General features: G+C 40.5%; 8 protein-coding genes and 1 pseudogene across 18 annotated transcripts; 1 reads left to right on the top strand and 8 right to left on the bottom strand.

The window, feature by feature from the left end:
- Positions 1 to 318: 318 nt before the first annotated feature.
- On the top strand, positions 319 to 2,959 carry LOC130691546 (uncharacterized). The gene is made up of 3 exons (XM_057514494.2): positions 319 to 370; positions 433 to 2,450; positions 2,511 to 2,959. Exons 1-3 carry the CDS (start codon positions 359 to 361, stop codon positions 2,800 to 2,802), a joined length of 2,322 nt encoding a protein of 773 aa, XP_057370477.1. The 5' UTR covers positions 319 to 358; the 3' UTR covers positions 2,803 to 2,959.
- Positions 2,960 to 3,258: 299 nt separating this feature from the next.
- On the bottom strand, positions 3,259 to 6,975 carry LOC130691622 (endocuticle structural glycoprotein SgAbd-3-like). Of its 2 annotated transcripts, none has more exons than XM_059495031.1 (3): positions 6,910 to 6,933; positions 3,587 to 3,702; positions 3,259 to 3,517 (listed from the first exon to the last, which is right to left on the bottom strand). In XM_059495031.1, exons 1-3 carry the CDS (start codon positions 6,916 to 6,918, stop codon positions 3,262 to 3,264), a joined length of 381 nt encoding a protein of 126 aa, XP_059351014.1. In that variant the 5' UTR covers positions 6,919 to 6,933; the 3' UTR covers positions 3,259 to 3,261. The 2 variants fall into 2 exon arrangements, with proteins under 2 accessions (XP_059351014.1, XP_057370573.1); XM_057514590.2 differs by lacking the exons at positions 3,259 to 3,517; positions 3,587 to 3,702 and adding exons at positions 6,353 to 6,656; positions 6,714 to 6,829 and having other exon boundaries at positions 6,910 to 6,975.
- A 912-nt stretch (positions 6,976 to 7,887) lies between these two features.
- On the bottom strand, positions 7,888 to 8,543 carry LOC130691608 (endocuticle structural glycoprotein SgAbd-3-like). Its single transcript, XM_057514570.2, has 3 exons — positions 8,520 to 8,543; positions 8,332 to 8,450; positions 7,888 to 8,262 (listed from the first exon to the last, which is right to left on the bottom strand). The coding sequence occupies exons 1-3, from the start codon at positions 8,526 to 8,528 to the stop codon at positions 8,007 to 8,009; spliced, it is 384 nt and encodes a 127-aa protein (XP_057370553.1). The 5' UTR covers positions 8,529 to 8,543; the 3' UTR covers positions 7,888 to 8,006.
- Positions 8,544 to 9,364: 821 nt separating this feature from the next.
- On the bottom strand, positions 9,365 to 13,053 carry LOC130691616 (endocuticle structural glycoprotein SgAbd-3-like). Of its 3 annotated transcripts, none has more exons than XM_059495028.1 (3): positions 12,967 to 13,053; positions 9,832 to 9,947; positions 9,365 to 9,756 (listed from the first exon to the last, which is right to left on the bottom strand). In XM_059495028.1, the coding sequence occupies exons 1-3, from the start codon at positions 12,973 to 12,975 to the stop codon at positions 9,501 to 9,503; spliced, it is 381 nt and encodes a 126-aa protein (XP_059351011.1). In that variant the 5' UTR covers positions 12,976 to 13,053; the 3' UTR covers positions 9,365 to 9,500. The 3 variants fall into 3 exon arrangements, with proteins under 3 accessions (XP_059351011.1, XP_057370568.1, XP_057370572.1); XM_057514585.2 differs by lacking the exon at positions 12,967 to 13,053 and adding an exon at positions 10,021 to 10,111; XM_057514589.2 differs by lacking the exons at positions 9,365 to 9,756; positions 9,832 to 9,947 and adding exons at positions 12,376 to 12,707; positions 12,777 to 12,892 and having other exon boundaries at positions 12,967 to 13,036.
- LOC130691084 (endocuticle structural glycoprotein SgAbd-3-like) lies at positions 10,975 to 11,593 on the bottom strand (annotated as a pseudogene).
- Positions 13,054 to 13,960: 907 nt separating the features above from the next.
- LOC130691614 (larval cuticle protein 1-like) lies at positions 13,961 to 14,535 on the bottom strand. Its single transcript, XM_057514582.2, has 3 exons — positions 14,482 to 14,535; positions 14,290 to 14,405; positions 13,961 to 14,229 (listed from the first exon to the last, which is right to left on the bottom strand). Exons 1-3 carry the CDS (start codon positions 14,488 to 14,490, stop codon positions 13,974 to 13,976), a joined length of 381 nt encoding a protein of 126 aa, XP_057370565.1. The 5' UTR covers positions 14,491 to 14,535; the 3' UTR covers positions 13,961 to 13,973.
- Positions 14,536 to 15,567: 1,032 nt separating this feature from the next.
- On the bottom strand, positions 15,568 to 16,123 carry LOC130691604 (larval cuticle protein 1-like). The gene is made up of 3 exons (XM_057514563.1): positions 16,100 to 16,123; positions 15,895 to 16,013; positions 15,568 to 15,824 (listed from the first exon to the last, which is right to left on the bottom strand). Exons 1-3 carry the CDS (start codon positions 16,106 to 16,108, stop codon positions 15,569 to 15,571), a joined length of 384 nt encoding a protein of 127 aa, XP_057370546.1. The 5' UTR covers positions 16,109 to 16,123; the 3' UTR covers position 15,568.
- Positions 16,124 to 16,994: 871 nt separating this feature from the next.
- Positions 16,995 to 25,084, bottom strand: LOC130691615 (endocuticle structural glycoprotein SgAbd-3-like). Of its 7 annotated transcripts, none has more exons than XM_059495009.1 (3): positions 24,998 to 25,070; positions 17,392 to 17,507; positions 16,995 to 17,322 (listed from the first exon to the last, which is right to left on the bottom strand). In XM_059495009.1, exons 1-3 carry the CDS (start codon positions 25,004 to 25,006, stop codon positions 17,067 to 17,069), a joined length of 381 nt encoding a protein of 126 aa, XP_059350992.1. In that variant the 5' UTR covers positions 25,007 to 25,070; the 3' UTR covers positions 16,995 to 17,066. The 7 variants fall into 7 exon arrangements, with proteins under 7 accessions (XP_059350992.1, XP_059350995.1, XP_057370569.1 ...); XM_059495012.1 differs by lacking the exon at positions 24,998 to 25,070 and adding an exon at positions 22,011 to 22,065; XM_057514586.2 differs by lacking the exon at positions 24,998 to 25,070 and adding an exon at positions 17,581 to 17,714 and having other exon boundaries at positions 16,997 to 17,322.
- LOC130691607 (endocuticle structural glycoprotein SgAbd-3-like) lies at positions 19,962 to 23,563 on the bottom strand. 2 transcript variants are annotated; one of them, XM_057514569.2, is made up of 3 exons: positions 23,517 to 23,563; positions 20,322 to 20,440; positions 19,962 to 20,252 (listed from the first exon to the last, which is right to left on the bottom strand). In XM_057514569.2, exons 1-3 carry the CDS (start codon positions 23,523 to 23,525, stop codon positions 19,997 to 19,999), a joined length of 384 nt encoding a protein of 127 aa, XP_057370552.1. In that variant the 5' UTR covers positions 23,526 to 23,563; the 3' UTR covers positions 19,962 to 19,996. The 2 variants fall into 2 exon arrangements, with proteins under 2 accessions (XP_057370552.1, XP_057370551.1); XM_057514568.2 differs by lacking the exon at positions 23,517 to 23,563 and adding an exon at positions 20,510 to 20,546.
- Positions 25,085 to 25,856: the final 772 nt, after the last annotated feature.

Here is a 25,856-nt window from a genome sequence, read left to right as displayed (position 1 = left end):
CCGCCGCGTGAAAGTCCTGCGGATATGGAAACACACCTGCACTAAAAAAGAAGAGCTCAGGTAGGAGCTTTTCTCGACACAGTGGGGAAAGTTTTTTGCCAATTAGGGAAACAACAGAAAAGCATCTCAATCTGGGATCCATCACATCTCAATTTCTTTGAATGAGCACTGACAATGCGACAATCTGTTGCGGTTTAGAAAACGAACACTTGCAGTAGGAGTGACCTGTACACCGACTTCCCTGTCGCACAAAACATGTCATCAACGTATAAAAAGGAGGCAGCCGCGTCGAAACAAAGTCAGAACACGTCACTTGTTCCAACCGACTGGAAGTATAATCCTCCCTTTTGATTTAGCCATGTACTTGCTGGTAGGTGATGTTTCATTTCATTTTATGCAATCGCAGTTATTTAATTGATTAAATGAATTCAGGTGGTTATTGCAACGTGGTTGATCGTGACATCCGATGGTTACACATTTCAAAAACCAGTTAGGCCAGCCGTCGTGCATTACCCTATGGCTTCACATCCTCATTTGAATACCGGTGGACATCAATCCTGGGTTTCCAGCGGTGTCAACGCACATCCCGTGGCTGGAACACGTCGTCAATACACGCCAAGACAACCAACTCATCAAACACCAGGTGCCAGATCTTATTTTCCGAAGCCGTCGTACGTTCCAGTCCCGACGAGCGTCCCACAAGCCCAGCATGGAACTCAAGGAACCATCAACGCCAAACTTCCTTTTGCACCTAAAATCAGTTCCATGATCAAATCAATGCCATCGAAACAACATGAAAAACCTGCAGCCGCTACGTCCTATCCGGCCGGTCCAGCAACAGAAAGCCGTGTCCCGGTATATAGTCCAGCATACAACCCAGCGCTAAAACCCGTTCCAGCAAAGGCATCAAATGGACCGAGTACAAGCAGTTTGATTACAACTGTGCCACCACAGCGATGGATCCCTTCATATGGCGTTGGTAATACTAAGACAGCCAGATACCCACCCTACCCAACTGGGTCTTCAGCGGCTGCCGGAGGTTATCAAGAACAACGGGCAAAACAACCGACTGGGCATGTATCCTCCATGAAAAATGAAAAACAAGTGTCCAATGAAGGTGCACTCGACATGCCGTTACAAACTGCTGTCTTGATTACGAGAAAACCCATCCAGGAAGTAAAGGTAAAAACAAAGGACCAAACCCCAGACGTTCCAGCAATCCTTTCGGAAATGCATCCAAATGTAGCCAACGATTATCCGACCCAAACGTTTCGACCTGTGACTGAAACCGTACCAACAAATCCTAGCATGTTGCCAACACCAGACGCTCCTAGTTATCAGAATCCTTCAGCTCACGTTCCACTTACTTTATCCGACAACTTGCCTTCAACATCCGTAACCAACAGCTATCAGGAAGACGTACCCCATTTGGCCCTGGAAGATAAAAGCCTCCCAATTCAAATGGATGCAGTTCATCAACTTCCTGTAGTACCGACTGAAGTAAATGCAGTTCACGCTGCGCAATCTGTTAATTCGGAATCTAATGACGAGTATGTCTCACAATCGGTTAACCCAACAACTGACAGTGCCACTGTAATGAGCGATGGCAGCTTTGCTGGAGAAAGTCAAGAGGCTATCTACAAGGCAAACGATCAACAATTGATTCCCGAAGTCCCCCTACAATCTGCTTACACAACGTCCACTAACTTGCAATCAATCGAGGAGATTGCACCGCAAGTCGCACAAACAAATGAGGCAATAATATCCGAGCCCAGTTATTCGCTACAAGATGCTCAACAACGGCCCGTCGAAGAGCCTTCAACATCTCACGCAGCTCCAGTGCCTCCCTTCGATGATTCTGTAATTCCTAAGTACGTTTTGGGACCATATCCATCGTTGGTTTTGCCCGAACCTCCATTGGAATTGGCTAGCTCAGCTTACGGTGTTGCGCAACTTGGTGTAGAAGAAGCTCAGCCGATTCTAGCGTCACAACAATCTGTTGGAAGTTACGGTGTTCCAGCAGTTCGGTTGGACAACACAGACCATTTCGCGTTACAACAACAATGGGGTTACTACTCCGCTGAACCTTTTCAATCGACCTCTTCTAATACCCTATCCTCTACCCTGGGAGGCAGCTACCAACAACCAACACATCCAGCCAATCATCCGCAATCGTCTTATGGTTTTCAACAACCGCGTACAACTCCGCATGAAGGTGGCTTTCCATCTAGCCAGCAATCAACCACCGGATCCAACAATCATTATCAAACATCACATCAAACTGTGACCGTCGAGGATTTGAATCATTTTCAAGCAGCTGCTAATCGATGGAGCTCATCAAATGGTGGGAATGTTTTAGGCCGGCATCATTCTGCAATCAGCGACAAGGTCCCTGTTGCCATCCTGAGGTCCGAGAATGTACTCAACGAAGACGGAAGCTTTTCCTACAAGTAAGGACATTGCGTGCATTGTTTAATGGTTATTATTAATACTTTAACCGCGTTATTCAGTTACGAAACGGAAAATGGGATCAAAGTGGAAGCCAGTGGGCACCAAAAGGAAATCGGAGCTGATCCGGAAGGTAGGGGCTCTGTTGCAAAGGGATCATATTCCTACACCGCTCCGGATGGCGTGAAAATTTCAGTCAGTTGGGTAGCTGATGAGAATGGCTTCCAGCCAACTGGGGACCACATCCCTACACCACCTTCGTTTCCTATTCATCACGTGATTGCGCACCTTTCGGCAAGTGAGAAGACGGGCGAAAACGCAGTTCCTACTGGATGGGTTCAGCCAGCCTATTAAAAAACGAAGGAGTTTTGTAGCCTTAAAACATATGGAAGCTTATGAGACATTATAACGCTATGCTCTTTTCATTCTACATGCGTGTTTTCACGAGAAATGTTTAAATCATTATCGTATCAAATGACTTTACGTTTTGTTAAATGCTTTTGAATTTTAGCTGGATTGTAACAAAAAGTCCCTGAACCTTAATGTACACGTGTATGACATAATACAAAATAGTTTTAAACAATTTCCCTTGTTTTATTTTGAAGAAAACCCCGTCCTGACATTATTGCGCTCTGCTCGGTTCACGAAATCTTTACAATGGCCTCTTTTCCAACACCCATCAAAACTGTGGTAATGAAAGAAGATGGTAGTTAAAGAACTAAGTATTTATTATGCCGACATTTAAAATGGGATCAGTGCAATCCAAATTGTACAAGGCAGTAGGAGTATTCTGAAGGGAAATTATGGACACATTTACAGAAGACCAGCAGCTTTCAAGTCGGCCAACATCTTTACGACATGCTCGGGCATGGGGGGAGGAGTAGGCAAATGATCACCGGTGGCTTGGAATCCATTTTCATCAGCGACCCAGTTGACAGTGAGGACAACACCATCGGGAGTAGTGTAAGAGTAAGATCCACGGGAAACGGTGCCAATATCTTCGGGCTTGGGTCCGACTTGCTTCTGGCTGCCGCTCTCTGACACTTTTGTGCCATCAGCGCTCACAAAACTGTTTAAATAAATCGGAGTTGATCTTTTTCAGCAAAAAAGAGGGACAACAATGAGTAGTTGAACTTACTCGAAAGCGTAGCTTCCATCTGCGTTCATTTCGCTATTGGATGAGATGATTTCAATAGGTTTCTTGTCTCCTTGTGGTGCAGCAATAGCAACAGCCAAGAAAGCGAGAGCGATAATCTATTTAAACGCCAGAATGAATGAGATCCAAAATTATAAACATGTAATACAAATCTGCTGGAGGAAAGGCTTACGAATTTCATTTTTGCGAGTTTTGGATTTTCCTGTTGGTCTTCTGGAGAAGGTTGAGAAAGGATTGTGATGATGGTTGTCGGCAGGCCCTTCTTATATGTACCCCACTCGATCTGAAAGCTGAGGGTCGGTCCCTTTTCCTAAAAATAAGAAGGGGCTCTCTCGTAGCCTCCATACGATGCCGATTTTCAATCAGAAATTTTGGACGATGGCATAAGAAGCCGCTTTTTTTTTCTTAGAATGCTCGTTCTCCTATGTACCATTTATTTCAGTAATTTTAAAGAGGTACGGCCCTCCTGTAGAGTGACAATCACCTCCTAGTAATTAGGAAACCATTTCTCTTCCTATTAACGAAATATACCAAAGAACAATTTTGATTTGGAAGTCGATAAACCTACTGCTAAATCCAATATGAAACGCAAATTCTGGATATGTGATTAACTTTACTTTAATTATGGGTAATTTTTGCGAAAAGGAATCAAAGAGCCAAAATCAATTTTGAATTCATATAATTTAAAAGCAATGGGTCTCGCTTAAATACAAAAATAACTTTCTCTGTTCTTGTAAAATGGTCCGTCTAAGTGATGTATTGTTAGAGTTGTATTTCGGTTTTCAAAAAAAATTTAAACGAGCGCAAAAGTCGGGCTTATTTTTCGGGCTTATTTTTTCGGGCTTATTTTTAATACCCAACTTAACGTGAAAAAATCGTACTTTGTGATTTGGATTTCGATGACATGGAACGCATTATCACCCATTTTGTATGCCATTTCATAACAAATGTTCACCGTGAATTACGTAGATTTTTTAAAATAAAACAAGAATAAGAAAACGCAGACAGCATTCATTTCCTTTAACTTATTTCTAGTAATCGTTGAAAATGCAAACCGTTGCCTAGGGAATCATCTCTCATCTAGCAGTTTAGAAAGAAAACAGTTTGAATTGGAAATAAATTTTTCTTTATTAAAAAAAAAGAACTAATTACATTGGACTTTACAAAGTAGCAACATATTCAAACATTTTATCGAGTGGCTTCAAGTTGATGGGGAATACATGCACGGGCTTACAGAACACCAGCAGCCTTCAGATCGGCCAACATCTTCACGACATGCTCGGGCATGGGGGGAGGAGTTGGTAGATGATCACCAGTAGCCTGGAATCCGTTTTCATCAGCGACCCAGTTGACGGTGAGGACAACACCATCGGGAGTAGTGAAAGAGTAAGATCCTTTGGAGACGGTTCCAATGTCCTCGGGTTTAGGTCCGACATGCTTCTGGTTGCCACTCTCTGACACTTTAGTGCCATCAGCGCTCAAGAAACTGTGTAAATAAGTAGAAGATTTTTCTAACAAAAAAAGGAGAGGCACAGCAATATGTAGTTGAACTTACTCAAAAGCGTAGCTTCCATCGGCGTTCATCTCGCTGTTGGATGAGATGATTTCAATAGGTTTTTTGTCTCCTTGTGGGGCAGCAATGGTGACAGCCAAGAAAGCGAGAGCGATGATCTGTTTAAACGCCAGAATGAAAACGATTAAAAAGTATGATGAAGTTAAAGAAATCGGTTGGAGGAAAGACTTACAAATTTCATTTTTGCGAATTTTGGATTGTCCTGTTGTTCTTCTAAAGAAGGCTGAGAGAGGATTGTGATGATGGTTGTCAGCAGGTCCTTCTTATATGTGCCCCACTCGGTCTGAAAGCTGAGAGAGGTCGTTCCCTTCTCTTAAAAAGAAGAATTGACTCTCTCAAAGTCTCCCTGTGATGCCGGTTTTTAATCAGAAACTTCGGACGATGACATAAAGAATCCACTTTTTTTTCATAGACAATATTCGTTCTTCGGTTTACCATTCATTTCTGTAATTTTACAGAGGTACGGCTCTTCTATCGAGCAGCAATCACCTTTCAGTTAGTAGGAAACCGCTCACTCAGAAACTGAACTTGAAACCATTCCTCTCCCTGTTAACAGAAATAAGCCAAATTGAACAAAAGTTTTTATTCCAAAATCGATAAAACCTACTGCTAAATCCAATATGAAAGGCAAATTCTGGATATGTAATAAGCTTTGCGTTAATTATGGATGTTTTATTACAAAAAGGAATCAAAGTGATTTGCTAGAACCATTTTGGATTCATAAAAACTCAGAAACTATGCGTCTCACTTACAAACGAAGTAAACTTTCTTTATTCTTGTAAAAATGTTCTATCTAAGTGATGCATTTTGATAATTATATTTTGGTTTTTGAAAAAAAATTTTACGAACGCAAAAGTCTGGTTTATTTTACCGGGCTTATTTTACCGGGCTTATTTTTTAAGACTTTTTTTAAAAAACAAAATCGGGCTTAAAATTTTGACTGGGATTTCGACGAAATCTTACTCATTATGATCCATTCAAAATAATACAAATAAGAAAACACAGAAAGCATTCCAAATTCTTTAACTTAATTGTTTGCGTTTTCAACGATTGCCGAGGGAATCACCTCTAATCTAGCAGCTTAGAAGGAAAACAGTTTGAATTGAAAACAAAATTTTCTTTATTTAAAAAAAAGGACTAATTATATTGGACTGTACAAGGTAGTAACATATTCAAACATTTTTCCGAGTGGCTTCAAGTTGATGGGGGATATATGTACAGGCTTACAGAAGACGGGCAGCCTTTAAGTCAGCCAACAGCTTGACGACGTGCTCGGGCATCGGGGGAGGAGTGGGCAAATGATCACCGGTGGCCTGGAAACCGTTCTCATCAGCAACCCAGTTGACAGTGAGGACGACGCCATCGGGGCTGGTGTAAGAGTAAGATCCTTTGGAGACAGTTCCAATATCCTCATCCTTGGGTCCGACTTTCTTCTGGTTGCCACTCTCTGACACTTTTGTGCCATCGGCGCTCTCAAAACTGCAAGAGTTGATATTTTTAATGCGGTCCACAAAATGTAAGTGCAAATGAACTTACTTAAAAGAGTAGCTGCCATCGGCGTTCATTTCGCTGTTGGATGAAACAATCTCAATGGGCTTCTTATCGCCTTGTGGCACAGCCAAAGCCACGGCCAAAAAAGCGAGAGCGATGATCTGTTATGAAATAACAAAGGTAATAAACTAAGAAATTGAAAAGGGAAAGGAAAACAACAGAAATCCAAGTAGCCACTCACGAATTTCATTTTGTTAAGTTTCGTTGTTGTGTTCCTTGTCTGAAGACAGTTGAGAAAGATGTGTGATGATAGTCGGGCATGCTGGCCGTCATTTATATCCCTCCTTTTCTTGCATACGAAGGGTGTACTCACTTTGGATACTGTGGATATCGATGCCAATTTTTCACAGAGGCTTTCCTGTCCTTTCCTTAAATTTGTGCGGCTCACGATTATTGCATATTCGAAACGAGATTCCTTGGGAACGAACTGCTTTCCGGCTAAAGGTTTTCGGCATGAAACCTTCACCCGTCTCTCGTGAGTCTGAGAATGGAGGGAAATCTTCCTTGAGTGTGATAGCTTAATTGGCAAAGAAATCGGACTGTCTATACACACATATTTTCGAGTTTGTGGAACGACTGCTGCTTTTTCTTTTTCAAATCTTTGGTTATCAAATAACAATGGCCAATGACAAAAAGTAATTTTTCAAACTATATAAATCACCGATAATTGGATGAATAAAAAGTTGGGCTAAAAAGGTGTCTTCTAACAAAGCTGAAAAATGAATTAAAAAGTTTATGAATAATATCTTGATTGACAAGGGACCAAATGCATATACTAGGCTACCAATAGGTAGAAAATAAAGTTACACCTTTTGCATCCCTAACATGTTTCTGTGACGGAAGTGTATGCGGTACTTGAAATTCAAACGAAGCAATATTTCGTTCTTTATAACGTCGCATTTTAAGAAATTCCGTATAACCCACTTATCGATGCTCGGGATTTTAATGACAAGTTATTCGAAGCCTCTTTGTGGATAGGCCATTTTTGCTACACATATTGTTGCCTTGCTTAAATCGTTCTATAACATGCCACAAACTATTCCGTTGCGTTACGCCTTTTGAATGCAAATAGCGCATTACATATCAAGTTTTTGCTAGTATGGTTATTCACATAAGGCAATTGTTTTCGCCACCTCGTAAGAATAATAAGGCGGCAGGCTTTACGGAAGTAAAATTGGCTGTATTTTCAGGAGGAAAAAATGCACAACACTGCGAAACTTGTACAAAGCGATTGGGACACTAATTGGATCATGTTTGTGCAGGTAATATGGGAACAGTTTACAGAAGACCAGCAGCTTTCAAATCGGCCAGCATCTTCACGACGTGTTCGGGCATGGGAGGAGGAGTTGGCAAATGATCACCAGTGGCCTGGAATCCGTTCTCATCAGCGACCCAGTTGACGGTGAGGACGACACCATCGGGAGTAGTGAAAGAGTAAGATCCTTTAGAGACGGTGCCAATATCCTCGGGTTTAGGTCCGACTTGTTTCTGGCTGCCGCTTTCTGAAACTTTCGTGCCATCGGCGCTCTCGAATCTGTAGACGTAAGTGATATCCATTTGGGGATTAAATACACAGGTCACACAGAGAAGAGACGTAACTTACGCAAAAGAATAGCTTCCATCAGCATTTGCTTCGATGTTGGACGAGATAATTTCAATGGGCTTCTTGTCTCCTTGAGGTGCAGCAAAAGCCACAGCCAAGAAAGCGAGAGCTACGATCGACTGTTTTACAACAACGAGAAAAACACAAAGAAGTAAATGAATTAAAGATTTCATTTGATTAAACCTTACCAATTTCATTTTTAGCAAGTATTGGGATTCTGTTGCTCTTCTGAGGAAAGCTGAGAATGAAGTGTGATGCTATTCCAGTAGAAACCATCATTTTATATTCGTCGGCGGTATGAAATTCAAGGGCCTTTCCACTTTCTGAAAGGGTGTAGGGATTCCGTTCATTTCACAAAGAATCCGTTCCAAACTGATGTGGAGAAGGAAACGTCAATGTTCCGAACTTCAGTAAGCAACCGAGAGTTGGTGGCCTTTCACAGAAGCCATTAGACTCACCTCTGCGGTCAGTTTGGAGCCCCCGCAAAAATGTCAACAGTGTCGATGGAAGCAATTGCGCAATAGAGTAAAAATGGGAGTAAAAGTGGGTTTTCTTTACGGTAAATTTTTCCTAATTGGCGGCATTCGCTGTTTCGTTCCGCAACATTAGGCTACTAGGTTACTGTCAACGAGCAAGCCTTTGCAAGAACTTACAACATACGATGCTTTAATAAAAGCCAAGAGATTTGATGGGAAGGAACTTAATTTAGAAAAAACTAACTAGCAGCATTCTATTATGCATATGCATATGCATATGCATGTTTTATTATTGCATACCAACGCCATATTCAAAAATGAAAACGTTAATCACAATTGGACGTTTGCCTTATTATCTCGTTCACTATCAAGCCTGCGTAAAAAGCGGAAATAGTATCATTGCGCACAAAGCGAAAGTCGGTCGCGAAAGAACATATTCCTTGGATGATGGGCTTGGATTTATTGCCATACATCAATCAGCAAGTAAGAAGTCTTTATTGTTTCATTTACAAATGGCAACAATTTGTTGGCTTTTGTAATAAGTAAAAGAGAATCGGTTTTACGGAACTAGACGTTTATTATGTATTTTACTCCCAGAAAAAGTTGGGAGCCTTTGGAGTGGCACAAAGTGATCGGAGCAATTTAGTTTTTGGTTGTGTGATTTACATGTTGATAAGTAATATATGTGCAGGTTTACAGAACACCAGCAGCCTTCAGATCGGCCAACATCTTCACGACGTGCTCGGGCATGGGTGGAGGAGTAGGCAAATGATCACCGGTGGCTTGGAATCCATTTTCATCAGCGACCCAATTGACGGTGAGGACAACACCATCGGGAGAAGTGTAAGAGTAAGATCCTTTGGAGACGGTTCCAATGTCTTCGGACTTAGGTCCGACTTGCTTCTGGCTACCGCTCTCCGACACCTTGGTACCATCCTCACTCTCGAAACTGTGACATGGAGATGAAATTCATTCCTAATGTAACAAGTCGTCGTAAATTATTATTATTGAAGGGTTAACTTACGAAAAAGAATAGCTTCCATCGGCGTTCATTTCGCTATTGGATGAGATAATTTCAATAGGCTTCTTGTCTCCTTGTGGTGCAGCAATGGCAACAGCCAAGAAAGCGAGAGCGATGATCTATTCGAATGCCAGAATGAATTCGTCTTAAAAGTATGAACATGCAATAGAAATCTGCTGAAGAAAGACTTACGAATTTCATTTTTGCGAGTTTTGGATTATCCTGTTGTTCTTCTGGAGAAGGTTGAGGGAGGATTGTGCTGATGGTTGTCGGTAGGTTCTTCTTATATGTACCCCAGACAGCCGAAACCTGAGGGTCGTTCCCTTCTCTTATGAGGAAGAATTGACTCTCCCAAAGTCTTCTCCCGATCCGACTTCCACTCAAAAACTTCGGACGGTAGCATTCTATTACTCTGTGATTCCTCATCAGAAAGGTGGCTAGGCGAATGCTTTCGAATGGATGTCTCTTCGAGTGAAAGTTGAGTAAAAGCACGATAGCCACCAACGGTCCCAATCATGGTAATGTTTGAAACGAGTGAAGTGCAGCATTGTAACATTTTATTTTCATCACTTATAATATCGTATTATAATTCCGAAGAAAATGATACTGATTCTACTACTTTGCAACGACAACCGGGGACGCGTTGGAAATGTTTCAAACTTGGAAAAATTTATTTGAAATGGACGACATTTCATTTATTAAAACTTCTCAGGGCGGTGTTTGTTCAGCAAGATTTCCTTGTGGCAATAAAGCTGTTTAACTCTTTACTCGACTCAAGTATTTGAACTGAAAAAAAGGCGTATTGGGCATCCAATCTACCCTTTATAAATGATACCATATCCTCATTATAACACAGTATAGAAACGCACAATATAGTATTTTAAGCTATTTGCTTTGACGAATGGCAGGCGGCACTCCAAATGCCTTAACTTTAACGTTGCCAGCCTAATCACTCGTAGAATGGCCTGGCACGTACGAATCGTTTGTCTTTCAGTTAATATAATACGAAAACATTGTACATGAAAAAAATTTCTCTGTATTTTGTCTAGGCGGAAATAAGGGGAAACAATTGAATTTTTACAAAATGAAGATGGATCCAAAATCTCGGTTGTACGGCGTCAAAATGATGAGTAATGTATAGACAGATTTACAGAAGACCAGCAGCTTTGAGATCGGCCAACATCTTCACGACATGCTCGGGCATGGGAGGAGGAGTTGGCAAATGATCACCAGTGGCCTGGAATCCGTTCTCATCAGCGACCCAGTTGACCGTGAGGACGACACCATCGGGAGTAGTGAAAGAATAAGATCCTTTAGAGACGGTTCCTATGTCTTCGGGTTTAGGTCCGACTTGTTTCTGGCTGCCACTTTCTGAAACTTTCGTGCCATCGGCGCTCTCAAATCTGTAGACGAAATTGGTATCCATTTGTGGATTAAATACACAGGTCAGACAGAGCGGAGACGTAACTTACGCAAAAGAATAGCTTCCATCAGCATTTGCTTCGATGTTGGAAGAAATAATCTCAATGGGCTTCTTGTCTCCTTGAGGTGCAGCAAAAGCCACAGCCAAGAAAGCGAGTGCGATGATCTACTGTTGTGCAACAACGAGAATAGATTAAACACTAACAACACAAGGAAGTAAATGGATTACAGATTGTGTTTAAATTTTAACGTTACCAATTGCATTTTCAACAAGTGTTGGGATTCTGTTGCTCTTCTGAGGAAAGCTGAGAATGAAGTGTGATGTTATTCCAGTAGAAACCATCATTTTATATTCGTCGGCGGTATGAAATTCAAGGTTCTTTCCACTTTCTGAATGAGTGTAGGGATTCCGTTCATTCCGCAGAAAATCCGTGCCAAACAGAAACGGAGAAAGAAACGTCAATGTTCCGAACTTCAGTATGCAACCGAGAGTTGGTGGCCTTTCACTGAAATAAAAGTTGGCATGGAGCCATTAGAGGCATCTCTGCGGTCAAGCTAGAGACTCGACAAAAATGTCAGCAAACGTCGATGGAGGCTTGTGTGAGTTTAGCAAAATTGAGGAAAGAAACGAGTTTCGTTCAGAGTAAATTTTTTCTTATGTGTGGCATTCACAGTTTCGTTCCACAACATTAGGTTACTAGATTATAGAAAATGTCAAAATACGATGTTTTAATAAAAGCCAACAGATCTGATGGGAAGGGACTTTATTCCGGAATAACAAACTAGCAGCATTTCGTATGCTTCAATTGCATGACAACGGTATAGTTTAATATAAAAACGTTAACCACAACTAGACGTTTGTTTCATTATGTTGTTCACTATGAAGTCTGCGTAAAAAGCGGAAGTAGTATCATTGCGTAAAAAGTGAAAATCAGTCGCGACAAACATATTCTGTGGATGATGAGGTTGGGTTAATTGCCATACAAAAGTAAGCATGAAGTCTTAACTGTTTCATTTACAAACGGCTGCAATTTGTCGGCTTTTGTAATAAGTAAAAGAGAATCGGTTTTACGGAACTAGACGTTTATTATGTATTCTTCTCCCAGAAAAGTTGGGAGACTTTAGAGTGGTACAAAGGGATCACAGCAATTTCATTTTTGGTTGTTTAATATACATGTTGATGGGTAATATATGCACAGGTTTACAGAACACCGGCAGCTTTCAGATCGGCCAACATCTTCACGACGTGCTCGGGCATCGGAGGAGGAGTGGGCAAATGATCTCCAGTAGCTTGGAAACCGTTTTCATCAGCAACCCAGTTTACAGTGATGACGACGCCTTCCGGAGATGTGTAGGAGTAAGATCCCTTAGAAACGGGACCAATTTCTTCGGGTTTAGGTCCAACTTGCTTTTGGCTACCGCTTTCTGATACTTTTGTGCCATCAGCGCTCACAAAACTGTGTAAATAAATAGAAGTTGATCTTTTCCAGCAAAAAAGAGGTACAAAAATGAGTAGTTGAACTTACTCGAAAGTGTAACTTCCATCGGCGTTCATCTCGCTGTTGGATGAAATAATCTCAATGGGCTTCTTGTCTCCTTGCGGTGCGGCGATGGCAATAGCCAAGAAAGCGAGAGCGATGATCTGTTTAAACGCCAGAATGAAAACGATTAAAAAGTATGATGCAGTTAAAGAAATCGGTTGGAGGATCGACTTACAAATTTCATTTTTGCGAATTTTGGATTGTCCTGTTGTTCTTCTGAAGAAGGCTGAGAGAGGATTGTGATGATGGTTGTCAGCAGATTCTTCTTATATGTACCCCACTCGGGCTGAAAGCTGAGGGTCATTCCCTTCTCTTAAAAAGAAGAATGGACTCTCCCAAAGTCTCCTTACGATGCCGATTTTCAATAATAAAAATTCGTTCGATGACATAAGGGAAACACTTTTTTTTTATAACAATACCCGTTCTCCAGTTTTACCGTTTATTTATTTAGAGGTACGGCACTTCTGTTGAGAAACACTTAGAAATCGAACTTGAAACTACCCCCGTCCCCGTTCATATTATCGAAATAAACCGAATAACAATTTTGATTTGGAAGTCGATAAAAACCCATTACTAAATCCGATATGACGCGTAAATTCTGGATATGTAATTAGTTTTACCTTAATTATGGATATTATAACACAAAACGGGATCACAATGGTTTCGCTAAAACCATTTAGAATTCATATAACTCAGAAACTATGCGTCTCACGAACAGACGAATTCAATTTTTTTATTCTTATAAAATGTTCTATCCCAGTGATGTATTTTAATAATTATATTTGATTTTTGAAAAAAATTTAACAAACGAAAAAGTCGGGCTTATTTTGTCGGGCTTATTTTTTAAGACCAACTTTTTTTAAAAACAAAATCGGACTTAAAATTTTGACTGGGATTTCGACGAAATCTTACCAGTTATGATTCATTCAAACTAAAACAAATAAGAAAACGCGGACAGCATTCCAAATTCTTTAACTTAATTCTAGTAATCGTTCAAAACACAAACAATTACCCAGGGAATCATCTTTCATCCAGCAGTTAAGAAGGAAAAACAGTTTGAATGAAAATGAATTTTCTTTATTTTAAAAAAAAAAGGACTAATTACATTGGGCTTTACAAAGTGGCAACATATTCAAACATTTTTCGAGTGGCTTCATGTTGATGGGTGATATATGCGCGGGTTTACAGAACACCAGCGGCCTTCAAATCGGCGAGGAGTTTGACGACGTGCTCGGGCATCGGGGGAGGAGTGGGCAAATGATCACCGGTGGCCTGGAAACCGTTCTCATCGGCAACCCAGTTGACGGTGATGGTAATACCTTCAGGCGAAATGTAAGAGTAAGATCCTTTGGAAACAGTTCCAATATCTTCATCTTTGGGTCCGACTTTCTTCTGGTTGCCGCTCTCTGACACTTTTGTGCCATCGGCGCTCTCGAAACTGCAAGAGTTTATCAGATTTTTAATGCAGTCCAGAAAAGGTAATTGCAAATGAGCTTACTTGAAAGAGTAGCTGCCATCAGCGTTCATTTCGCTGTTGGATGAAATAATTTCAATGGGTTTCTTGTCACCTTGTGGTGCAGCCAAAGCCAGGGCCAAGAAAGCGAGAGCGATAATCTGTTATGACATAACAAAGACAGTAAACTAAAAAATTGAAAAGGGAAAGGAAACTGAAATTCAAGTAATCGCTTACGAATTTCATTCTGGTAAGTTTGGTTGTTTGGATCCTTGTTTGGAGACTGTTGAGGAGGATGTGTGATGATAGTCGGACATGCTGGCCGTCATTTATATCCTCCTCTCCTTGCACACGAAGGGTGTGCTTACTTTCGAGACAATGGATATCGATGCCAATATTTTCAGAGAGGCTTTCGTTTCCTTTCTTAAAATTTGTGGGACGGCTCACGATTTTTGCATATCCAAAACACTACGATATTCCTTGAGAACGGAGTGTCTTCCGACTAAAGGTGTTTGGTATGAAACCTTCACCCGTCTCTCGTGAATCTGGAAAAGGAGTAGGGAAATCTGCGTTGAATGTGATGCTTAATTGGCAAAGAAATCGAACTGTCTATAGACACATATTTAGAGTTTCTGGAACGACTGCTGCTTTTTCTTTTTCACATCTTTGATTATCAAATTCGAAATATAAACAATGGTCAATGACAAATGTAATTCTGAAATATCCCATAAATCACACGGCGTCTTCTAACAAAGCTGACAAACGAATTGAAGAGTTTAGAATAATTTTTTCGTTGACCAGGGACTAAATGTATACTAGGCTATCCCATTGGTTGAAAATAAAGTTACATCTTTTGCATCCCTAACTTGTTTCGGTGACGGAAGTGTATTCGGTACTTCGAATTCAAACGAAGCAAGATTCCGTTCTTTATAATGTCGCATTTTAAGACATCCCTTATAACCAAGTTATGGATGATTGTAATTTGAATGACAAGTTATTCGAAGCCGCTTTGTCGGCAGACCATTTTTTTTTCTATACATATTATTACCTTATGAATGTCGTTCTATAAAATGCAACAAACTATTCCGCTGCGTTTCGTCTTTTGAATTAAAACAAACACATTGCACATCAAGTTTTTCCTAGATTCGTTATTCTGTAAAGCAAGGGTTTTCGCCACTTCGCAAGAGTAATTAAGGACAGGGTTTGACGGAAGAAAAATTGGCTGTATTTTCACGAGGAAAAAATGGACAACAAACTGCGAAACTTGTACAAAGCGATTGGGACACTAATTGGATCATGTTTGTGCAGGTAATACGGGAACAGTTTACAGAAGACCAGCAGCTTTCAAATCGGCCAGCATCTTCACGACATGTTCGGGCATGGGAGGAGGAGTTGGCAAATGATCACCGGTGGCCTGGAATCCGTTCTCATCAGCGACCCAGTTGACGGTGAGGACAACACCATCGGGAGTAGTGAAAGAGTAAAATCCTTTAGAGACGGTTCCAATGTCTTCGGGTTTAGATCCGACTTGTTTCTGGTTGCCGCTTTCTGAAACTTTCGTGCCATCGGCGCTCTCGAATCTGTAGACGAAATTGGTATCCATTTGTGGATTATATACACAGGTCAAACAATAGAGAAGAAATAACTTACGCAAAAGAATAGCTTCCATCAGCATTTGTTTCGATGTTGGACGAAATAATCTCAATGGGCTTCTTGTCTCCTTGAGGTGCAGCAAAAGCCACAGCAAAGAAAGCGAGAGCGATGATCGACTGTTGTACAACAACGAGAATAGATTAAACACCAAGAACACGAGGAAGTAAATGAGTTAAACATTAGGTTTAAATTTTAAGGTTACCAATTTCATTTTTAAGAAGTGTTGGGATTCTGTTGCTCTTCTGAGGATAGCTGAGAATGAAGTGTGATGTTATTCCAGTAGAAACCATCATTTTATATTCGTCGGCGGTCTAAAATTCAAGGGCCTTCCCACATTCTGAATGGGTGTAGGGATTGCATTCATTCCGCAGAAAATCCGTTCCAAACAGTGGGGAAAGACACGTCAATGTTCCGAACTTCAGTATGCAACCGAGAGTTGGTGGCCTTTCACTGAAATAAAAGTTGGCACGGAGCCATTAGAGGCATCTCTTCGGTCAGCTAAGAGACCCCGCAAAAATGTCAGGAAACGTCGATGGAGGCTTGTATGAGTTTAGCAAAATTGAGGAAAGAAACGAGTTTCGTTCAGAGTAAATTTTTTCTAATTTGTTGCATTCACTGTTTCGTTCCACAACATTAGGTTACTAGATTACTGTCAACGAGCAAGCCTTCATAGGAAATTTCAGAATACGATGTTTTAATAAAAGCCAACAAATCTGATGGGAAGGGACTTTATTCCGGAAAAACTAACTAGCAGCATTTCGTATGCTTTAATGGCATGCCAACGCTATAGTTTAATATGAAAACATTAATCACAACTAGACGTTTGTTTCATTATGTTGTTCACAATGAAATCTGCGTAAAAATCGGAAAATAGCATCATTGCGTAAAAAGTGAAATTTGATCGCGAAAAAACATATTCCGTAGATGATGAGATTAGGTTTATTGCCATAAATCAGCAAGTATGAAGCCTTGACCGTTTCATTTATAACTGGCAACAATTTGTTGGTTTTTGTAGTAAGTAAATGAGAATTGGTTTTACGGAACTAGACGTTTATTATGTATTCTACTCCCAAAAAAAGTTGGGGGCCTTTGGAGTGATACAAAGTGATCAGATCAATTTCATTTTTGGTTGTGTGATTTACATGTTGATGGGCAATATATGCACAGGTTTAGAGAACACCAGCAGCCTTCAAATCGGCCAACATCTTCACGACGTGCTCGGGCATCGGGGGAGGAGTGGGCAAATGATCACCGGTAGCCTGGAAACCGTTCTCATCGGCAACCCAGTTGACACCGATGACGACTCCATCGGAGGAGGTGTAAGAGTAAGACCCTTTGGATACAGTTCCAATATCCTCGGGCTTAGGTCCGACTTGCTTCTGGTTGCCGCTCTCTGACACTTTAGTGCCATCAGCGCTCACAAAACTTTGTAAATAAATCGGAGTTGATCTTTTTCAGCAAAAAAGAGGGACAACAATGAGTAGTTGAACTTACTCGAAAGCGTAGCTTCCATCTGCGTTCATTTCGCTATTGGATGAAATAATCTCAATGGGCTTCTTGTCTCCTTGCGGTGCGGCAATGGCAACAGCCAAGAAAGCGAGAGCGATGATCTGTTTAAACCCCAGAATGAAAACGATTTAAAAGTATGAATTTGTAATAGAAATCTGCTAAAGAAAGACTCACGAATTTCATTTTTGCGAATTTTGGATTATCCTGTTGTTCTTCTGGAGAAGGCTGTGAGAGGATTGTGATGATGGTTGTCGGCAGGTTCTTCTTATATGTACCCCACTCGGACTGAAAGCTGAGGGTCGTTCCCTTCTCTTAAAAAGATGAATGGACTCTCTCAAAGCCTCCTTACGATGCCCATTTTCAAAAAGAAACTTCGAACGATGACATAAGGCACCCACTTATCGGGTAACACTTAGAAATCGAGCTTGAAACTACCCCCGTCCCTGTTTATATTATCGAAGAAACTATGGGCCTTACGAACAGACGAATTTAACTTTTTTTATTCTTATAAAATGTTGTATCCCAGTGATGTATTTTAATAATTATAGTTCGATTTTTGAAAACAAAAAATTTAACGAATTCAAAAGTCGGGCTTATTTTGTCGGGCTTATTTTGTCGGGCTTATTTTTTAAGACCAACCTTTTTTAAAAACAAAATCGGACTTAAAATTTTGACGAAATCTTACCCGTTATGATCCATTCAAAATAAAACAAATAAGAAAACGCGGACAACATTCCAAATTCTTTAACTTATTTCTAGTAATCGTTGAAAACGCAAACAATTGCCCAGGGAATCATCTCTCATCTAGCAGTTTAGAAGAAAAACAATGTGAATTGGAAATGAATTTTTCTTTATTAAAAAAAAAGGACTAATTACATTGGACTTTACAAAGTAGCAACATATTCAAAACTTTTTTTCGAGTGGCTTCAAGTTGATAGGGGATGCATGCACGGGCTCACAGAACACCAGCAGCCTTCAAATCGGCCAACATCTTCACAACATGCTCGGGCATGGGGGGAGGAGTTGGCAAATGATCACCAGTGGCCTGGAATCCGTTCTCATCAGCGACCCAGTTGACCGTGATTACAACACCATCGGGAGAAGTGTAAGAGTAAGATCCTTTGGAGACAGTTCCGATATCTTCATCCTTGGGTCCGACTTTCTTCTGGTTGCCGCTCTCTGACACTTTTGTGCCATCGGCGCTCTCGAAACTGCAAGAGTTTATCAGATTTTTAATGCAGTCCAGAAAAAGTAATTGAAAATGAGCTTACTTGAAAGAGTAGCTGCCATCAGCGTTCATTTCGCTGTTGGATGAAATAATTTCAATGGGTTTCTTGTCACCTTGTGGTGCAGCCAAAGCCACGGCCAAGAAAGCGAGGGCGATAATCTGTTATGAAATAACAAAGATAATAAACTAAAGAATGAAAAGGGAAAGGAAACTGAAATTCAAGTAATCACTTACGAATTTCATTCTGGTAAGGTTGGTTGTTTCGATCCTTGACTGAAGACTGTTGAGGAGGATGTGTGATGATAGTCGGACGTGCTGGCCGCCATTTATATCCCTCCTTTCCTTGTACACGAAGGGTGTGCTCACTTCAGAGACTATGGATATCGATGCCAATACAGACAGAGGCTTTCGTTTCCTTACTTTACATTGTAGGACGGCTCACGATTATTGCATCTTTGAGACACTACAAGATTCCTTTTAGAACGGATTGCCTTCCGACTAAACGTGTTTGGTATGAAACCTTCACCCCTCTCTCGTGAGTCTGGCAATGGAAGAGGGAAATCTTCCTTAAACGTGATAGCTTAATTGGCAAAGAAATCGGACTGCCTATACACACATATTTCAAATTTGGGCAATGGCAGCTGCTTTTTCTTTTTCAAATCTTTGATTATCAAATATAAAATACAGTATAAACAACGGTCAACGACAAATGTAAGTTTTAAACCCCATAAATCACCGATAATTGGATGAATAAAAACTTAGGTTTAAAAAGGGTACCTTCAAACAAGGCTGACAAACGAATTAAAAAGTTTGAGAATAATTTCTTCATTGACCAGGGACTAAAAATATATCCTAGCCTATCACATTAGTAGAAAATAAAGTTACACCTGTTGCATCCCTAGCGTGTTTCTGTGACGTAAGTGTATTCGGCACTTGAATTTCAAACGAAGCAAGATTCCGCTCTTTATAATGTCACATTTTTTAAGACGTCCCTTATAACCAATTTATGGATGATTGGGATTTTAATGACAAGTTATTCGAAGTCGGTTTGTCGACAGGCCATTTTTTCTATACATATTGCTACCTTATTAATTTCGTTCTATAAACGGCAACAAACTATTTCGCTGCGTTCCGCCTTTTGAATAAAAAAAAACATTACACATCAAGTTTTTGCTAGAATCGTTATTCTATTTCATCATTAATTGTTTTCGCCACCTCGCAAGAGAAATTAAGGAAAGGGTTTTACGGAAGTAAAATTGGATGTATTTTCACGAGAGAAAAAAATGGACAACACTGCGAAACTTGTACAAAGCGATTGGGACACTAATTGGATCATGTTTGTGCAGGTAATATGGGAACAGTTTACAGAAGACCAGCAGCTTTCAAATCGGCCAGCATCTTCACGACGTGTTCGGGCATGGGAGGAGGAGTTGGCAAATGATCACCGGTGGCCTGGAATCCATTCTCATCGGCGACCCAGTTGACGGTGAGGACGACACCATCGGGAGTAGTGAAAGAGTAAGATCCTTTAGAGACGGTTCCAATGTCCTCGGGTTTAGGTCCGACTTGTTTCTGGCTGCCGCTTTCTGAAACTTTCGTGCCATCGGCGCTCTCGAATCTGTAGACGTAATTGATATCCATTTGGGGATTAAATACACAGGTCACACAGAGAAGAGACGTAACTTACGCAAAAGAATAGCTTCCATCAGCATTTGCTTCGATGTTGGACGAGATAATTTCAATGGGCTTCTTGTCTCCTTGAGGTGCAGCAAAAGCCACAGCCAAGAAAGCGAGAGCTACGATCGACTGTTTTACAACAACGAGAAAAACACAAAGAAGTAAATGAATTAAAGATTTCATTTGATTAAACCTTACCAATTTCATTTTTAGCAAGTATTGGGATTCTGTTGCTCTTCTGAGGAAAGCTGAGAATGAAGTGTGATGCTATTCCAGTAGAAACCATCATTTTATATTCGTCGGCGGTATGAAATTCAAGGGCCTTTCCACTTTCTGAAAGGGTGTAGGGATTCCGTTCATTTCACAAAGAATCCGTTCCAAACTGATGTGGAGAAGGAAACGTCAATGTTCCGAACTTCAGTAAGCAACCGAGAGTTGGTGGCCTTTCACAGAAGCCATTAGACTCACCTCTGCGGTCAGTTTGGAGCCCCCGCAAAAATGTCAACAGTGTCGATGGAAGCAATTGCGCAATAGAGTAAAAATGGGAGTAAAAGTGGGTTTTCTTTACGGTAAATTTTTCCTAATTGGCGGCATTCGCTGTTTCGTTCCGCAACATTAGGCTACTAGGTTACTGTCAACGAGCAAGCCTTTGCAAGAACTTACAACATACGATGTTTTAATAAAAGCCAAGAGATTTGATGGGAAGGAACTTAATTTAGAAAAAACTAACTAGCAGCATTCTATTATGCATATGCATATGCATATGCATGTTTTATTATTGCATACCAACGCCATATTCAAAAATGAAAACGTTAATCACAATTGGACGTTTGCCTTATTATCTCGTTCACTATCAAGCCTGCGTAAAAAGCGGAAATAGTATCATTGCGCACAAAGCGAAAGTCGGTCGCGAAAGAACATATTCCTTGGATGATGGGCTTGGATTTATTGCCATACATCAATCAGCAAGTAAGAAGTCTTTATTGTTTCATTTACAAATGGCAACAATTTGTTGGCTTTTGTAATAAGTAAAAGAGAATCGGTTTTACGGAACTAGACGTTTATTATGTATTTTACTCCCAGAAAAAGTTGGGAGCCTTTGGAGTGGCACAAAGTGATCGGAGCAATTTAGTTTTTGGTTGTGTGATTTACATGTTGATAAGTAATATATGTGCAGGTTTACAGAACACCAGCAGCCTTCAGATCGGCCAACATCTTCACGACGTGCTCGGGCATGGGTGGAGGAGTAGGCAAATGATCACCGGTGGCTTGGAATCCATTTTCATCAGCGACCCAATTGACGGTGAGGACAACACCATCGGGAGAAGTGTAAGAGTAAGATCCTTTGGAGACGGTTCCAATGTCTTCGGACTTAGGTCCGACTTGCTTCTGGCTACCGCTCTCCGACACCTTGGTACCATCCTCACTCTCGAAACTGTGACATGGAGATGAAATTCATTCCTAATGTAACAAGTCGTCGTAAATTATTATTATTGAAGGGTTAACTTACGAAAAAGAATAGCTTCCATCGGCGTTCATTTCGCTATTGGATGAGATAATTTCAATAGGCTTCTTGTCTCCTTGTGGTGCAGCAATGGCAACAGCCAAGAAAGCGAGAGCGATGATCTATTCGAATGCCAGAATGAATTCGTCTTAAAAGTATGAACATGTAATAGAAATCTGCTGAAGAAAGACTTACGAATTTCATTTTTGCGAGTTTTGGATTATCCTGTTGTTCTTCTGGAGAAGGTTGAGGGAGGATTGTGCTGATGGTTGTCGGTAGGTTCTTCTTATATGTACCCCAGACAGCCGAAACCTGAGGGTCGTTCCCTTCTCTTATGAGGAAGAATTGACTCTCCCAAAGTCTTCTCCCGATCCGACTTCCACTCAAAAACTTCGGACGGTAGCATTCTATTACTCTGTGATTCCTCATCAGAAAGGTAGCTAGGCGAATGCTTTCGAATGGATGTCTCTTCGAGTGAAAGTTGAGTAAAAGCACGATAGCCACCAACGGTCCCAATCATGGTAATGTTTGAAACGAGTGAAGTGCAGCATTGTAACATTTTATTTTCATCACTTATAATATCGTATTATAATTCCGAAGAAAATGATACTGATTCTACTACTTTGCAACGACAACCGGGGACGCGTTGGAAATGTTTCAAACTTGGAAAGATTTATTTGAAATGGACGACATTTCATTTATTAAAACTTCTCAGGGCGGTGTTTGTTCAGCAAGATTTCCTTGTGGCAATAAAGCTGTTTAACTCTTTACTCGACTCAAGTTTTTGAACTGAAAAAAAAGCGTATTGTTGTACGTCTCTCGGAAAGAGGGGCATCCAATATTCCCTTTATAAATGATACCTTATCCTCATTATAACACAGTATAGAAACGCACAATATAGTATTTTCAGCTATTTTCTTTGACGAATGGCAGGCGGCACTCCAAATGCCTTAATTTTAACGTTGCCAGCCTAATCACTCGTAGAATGGCCTGGCACGTATGAATCGTTTGTCTTTCAGTTAATATAATACGAAAACATTTTAAATGAAAAAATTTCTCTGTATTTTGTCTAGGCGGAAATAAGGGGAAACAATTGAATTTTTACAAAATGAAGACGGATCCAAAATCTCGGTTGTACGGCGTCAAAATGATGAGTAATGTATAGACAGATTTACAGAAGACCAGCAGCTTTGAGATCGGCCAACATCTTCACGACATGCTCGGGCATGGGAGGAGGAGTTGGCAAATGATCACCAGTGGCCTGGAATCCGTTCTCATCAGCGACCCAGTTGACCGTGAGGACGACACCATCGGGAGTAGTGAAAGAATAAGATCCTTTAGAGACGGTTCCGATATCTTCGGGTTTAGGTCCGACTTGCTTTTGGCTGCCGCTCTCTGACACTTTCGTGCCATCGGCACTCTCGAATCTGTAGACGTAATTGGTATCCATTGTGGATTAAATACACAAATCAGACAATAGAGAAGAAATAACTTACGCAAAAGAATAGCTTCCATCAGCATTTGCTTCGATGTTGGACGAGATAATTTCAATGGGCTTCTTGTCTCCTTGAGGTGCAGCAAAAGCCACAGCCAAGAAAGCGAGTGCGATGATCTACTGTTGTGCAACAACGAGAATAGATTAAACACTAACAACACAAGGAAGTAAATGGATTACAGATTGTGTTTAAATTTTAACGTTACCAATTGCATTTTCAACAAGTGGTGGGATTCTGTTGCTCTTCTGAGGAAAGCTGAGAATGAAGTGTGATGTTATTCCAGTAGAAACCATCATTTTATATTCGTCGGCGGTATGAAATTCAAGGTTCTTTCCACTTTCTGAATGAGTGTAGGGATTCCGTTCATTCCGCAGAAAATCCGTGCCAAACAGAAACGGAGAAAGAAACGTCAATGTTCCGAACTTCAGTATGCAACCGAGAGTTGGTGGCCTTTCACTGAAATAAAAGTTGGCATGGAGCCATTAGAGGCATCTCTGCGGTCAAGCTAGAGACTCCACAAAAATGTCAGCAAACGTCGATGGAGGCTTGTATGAGTTTAGAAAAATTGAGGAAAGAAACGAGTTTTGTTCAGAGTAAATTTTTTCTTATTTGTGGCATTCACAGTTTCGTTCCACAACATTAGGTTACTAGATTACTGTCAACGAGCAAGCCTTCATAGGAAATTTCAGAATACGATGTTTTAATAAAAGCCAACAGATCTGATGGGAAGGGACTTTATTCCGGAATAACAAACTAGCAGCATTTCATATGCTTCAATTGCATGACAACGGTATAGTTTAATATAAAAACGTTAACCACAACTAGACGTTTGTTTCATTATGTTGTTCACTATGAAGTCTGCGTAAAAAGCGGAAGTAGCATCATTGCGTAAAAAGTGAAAATCAGTCGCGACAAACATATTCTGTGGATGATGAGGTTGGGTTAATTGCCATACAAAAGTAAGCATGAAGTCTTAACTGTTTCATTTACAAACGGCTGCAATTTGTCGGCTTTTGTAATAAGTAAAAGAGAATCGGTTTTACGGAACTAGACGTTTATTATGTATTCTTCTCCCAGAAAAGTTGGGAGACTTTAGAGTGGTACAAAGGGATCACAGCAATTTCATTTTTGGTTGTTTAATATACATGTTGATGGGTAATATATGCACAGGTTTACAGAACACCGGCAGCTTTCAGATCGGCCAACATCTTCACGACGTGCTCGGGCATCGGAGGAGGAGTGGGCAAATGATCTCCAGTAGCTTGGAAACCGTTTTCATCAGCAACCCAGTTTACAGTGATGACAACACCATCGGGGGTAGTGAAAGAGTAAGATCCCTTGGAGACGGTGCCGATGTCTTCGGGTTTAGGTCCAACTTGCTTTTGGCTACCGCTTTCTGATACTTTTGTGCCATCAGCGCTCAAAAACTGTGTAAATAAATAGAAGTTGATCTTTTCCAGCAAAAAAGAGGTACAAAAATGAGTAGTTGAACTTACTCGAAAGTGTAACTTCCATCGGCGTTCATCTCGCTGTTGGATGAAATAATCTCAATGGGCTTCTTGTCTCCTTGCGGTGCGGCGATGGCAATAGCCAAGAAAGCGAGAGCGATGATCTGTTTAAACGCCAGAATGAAAACGATTAAAAAGTATGATGCAGTTAAAGAAATCGGTTGGAGGATCGACTTACAAATTTCATTTTTGCGAATTTTGGATTGTCCTGTTGTTCTTCTGAAGAAGGCTGAGAGAGGATTGTGATGATGGTTGTCAGCAGATTCTTCTTATATGTACCCCACTCGGGCTGAAAGCTGAGGGTCATTCCCTTCTCTTAAAAAGAAGAATGGACTCTCCCAAAGTCTCCTTACGATGCCGATTTTCAATAATAAAAATTCGTTCGATGACATAAGGGAAACACTTTTTTTTTATAACAATACCCGTTCTCCAGTTTTACCGTTTATTTATTTAGAGGTACGGCACTTCTGTTGAGAAACACTTAGAAATCGAACTTGAAACTACCCCCGTCCCCGTTCATATTATCGAAATAAACCGAATAACAATTTTGATTTGGAAGTCGATAAAAACCCATTACTAAATCCGATATGACGCGTAAATTCTGGATATGTAATTAGTTTTACCTTAATTATGGATATTATAACACAAAACGGGATCACAATGGTTTCGCTAAAACCATTTAGAATTCATATAACTCAGAAACTATGCGTCTCACGAACAGACGAATTCAATTTTTTTATTCTTATAAAATGTTCTATCCCAGTGATGTATTTTAATAATTATATTTTGATTTTTGAAAAAAATTAAACAAACGAAAAAGTCGGGCTTATTTTGTCGGGCTTATTTTTTAAGACCAACTTTTTTTAAAAACAAAATCGGACTTAAAATTTTGACTGGGATTTCGACGAAATCTTACCAGTTATGATTCATTCAAACTAAAACAAATAAGAAAACGCGGACAGCATTCCAAATTCTTTAACTTAATTCTAGTAATCGTTCAAAACACAAACAATTACCCAGGGAATCATCTTTCATCC

The sequence above is a fragment of the Daphnia carinata genome, chromosome 1 (genome assembly GCF_022539665.2).
Source record: "Daphnia carinata strain CSIRO-1 chromosome 1, CSIRO_AGI_Dcar_HiC_V3, whole genome shotgun sequence".
Lineage (NCBI taxonomy): Eukaryota > Metazoa > Arthropoda > Branchiopoda > Diplostraca > Daphniidae > Daphnia > Daphnia carinata.
Note: the sequence above shows the minus strand (reverse complement) of the source record. Positions and strands in the feature narration are given on the sequence as shown.

Excerpts from the sequence above, each read along its gene's own strand:
- LOC130691546 (XM_057514494.2), top strand. Across the intron at positions 2,451-2,510 it reads GACGGAAGCTTTTCCTACAA|TTACGAAACGGAAAATGGGA; the intron begins GTAAGGACATTG and ends CGCGTTATTCAG.
- LOC130691622 (XM_057514590.2), bottom strand. Across the intron at positions 6,657-6,713 it reads GATGGCAGCTACTCTTTTAA|TTTTGAGAGCGCCGATGGCA; the intron begins GTAAGTTCATTT and ends CAACTCTTGCAG.
- LOC130691608 (XM_057514570.2), bottom strand. Across the intron at positions 8,263-8,331 it reads GATGGAAGCTATTCTTTTGC|ATTCGAGAGCGCCGATGGCA; the intron begins GTAAGTTACGTC and ends TTACGTCTACAG.
- LOC130691616 (XM_059495028.1), bottom strand. Across the intron at positions 9,757-9,831 it reads GATGGAAGCTATTCTTTTTC|TTTCGAGAGTGAGGATGGTA; the intron begins GTAAGTTAACCC and ends TCCATGTCACAG.
- LOC130691614 (XM_057514582.2), bottom strand. Across the intron at positions 14,230-14,289 it reads GATGGCAGCTACTCTTTCAA|TTTCGAGAGCGCCGATGGCA; the intron begins GTAAGCTCATTT and ends AAACTCTTGCAG.
- LOC130691604 (XM_057514563.1), bottom strand. Across the intron at positions 15,825-15,894 it reads GATGGAAGCTATTCTTTTGC|ATTCGAGAGCGCCGATGGCA; the intron begins GTAAGTTATTTC and ends TTTCGTCTACAG.
- LOC130691607 (XM_057514569.2), bottom strand. Across the intron at positions 20,253-20,321 it reads GATGGAAGCTATTCTTTTGC|ATTCGAGAGCGCCGATGGCA; the intron begins GTAAGTTACGTC and ends TTACGTCTACAG.
- LOC130691615 (XM_057514584.2), bottom strand. Across the intron at positions 21,747-21,821 it reads GATGGAAGCTATTCTTTTTC|TTTCGAGAGTGAGGATGGTA; the intron begins GTAAGTTAACCC and ends TCCATGTCACAG.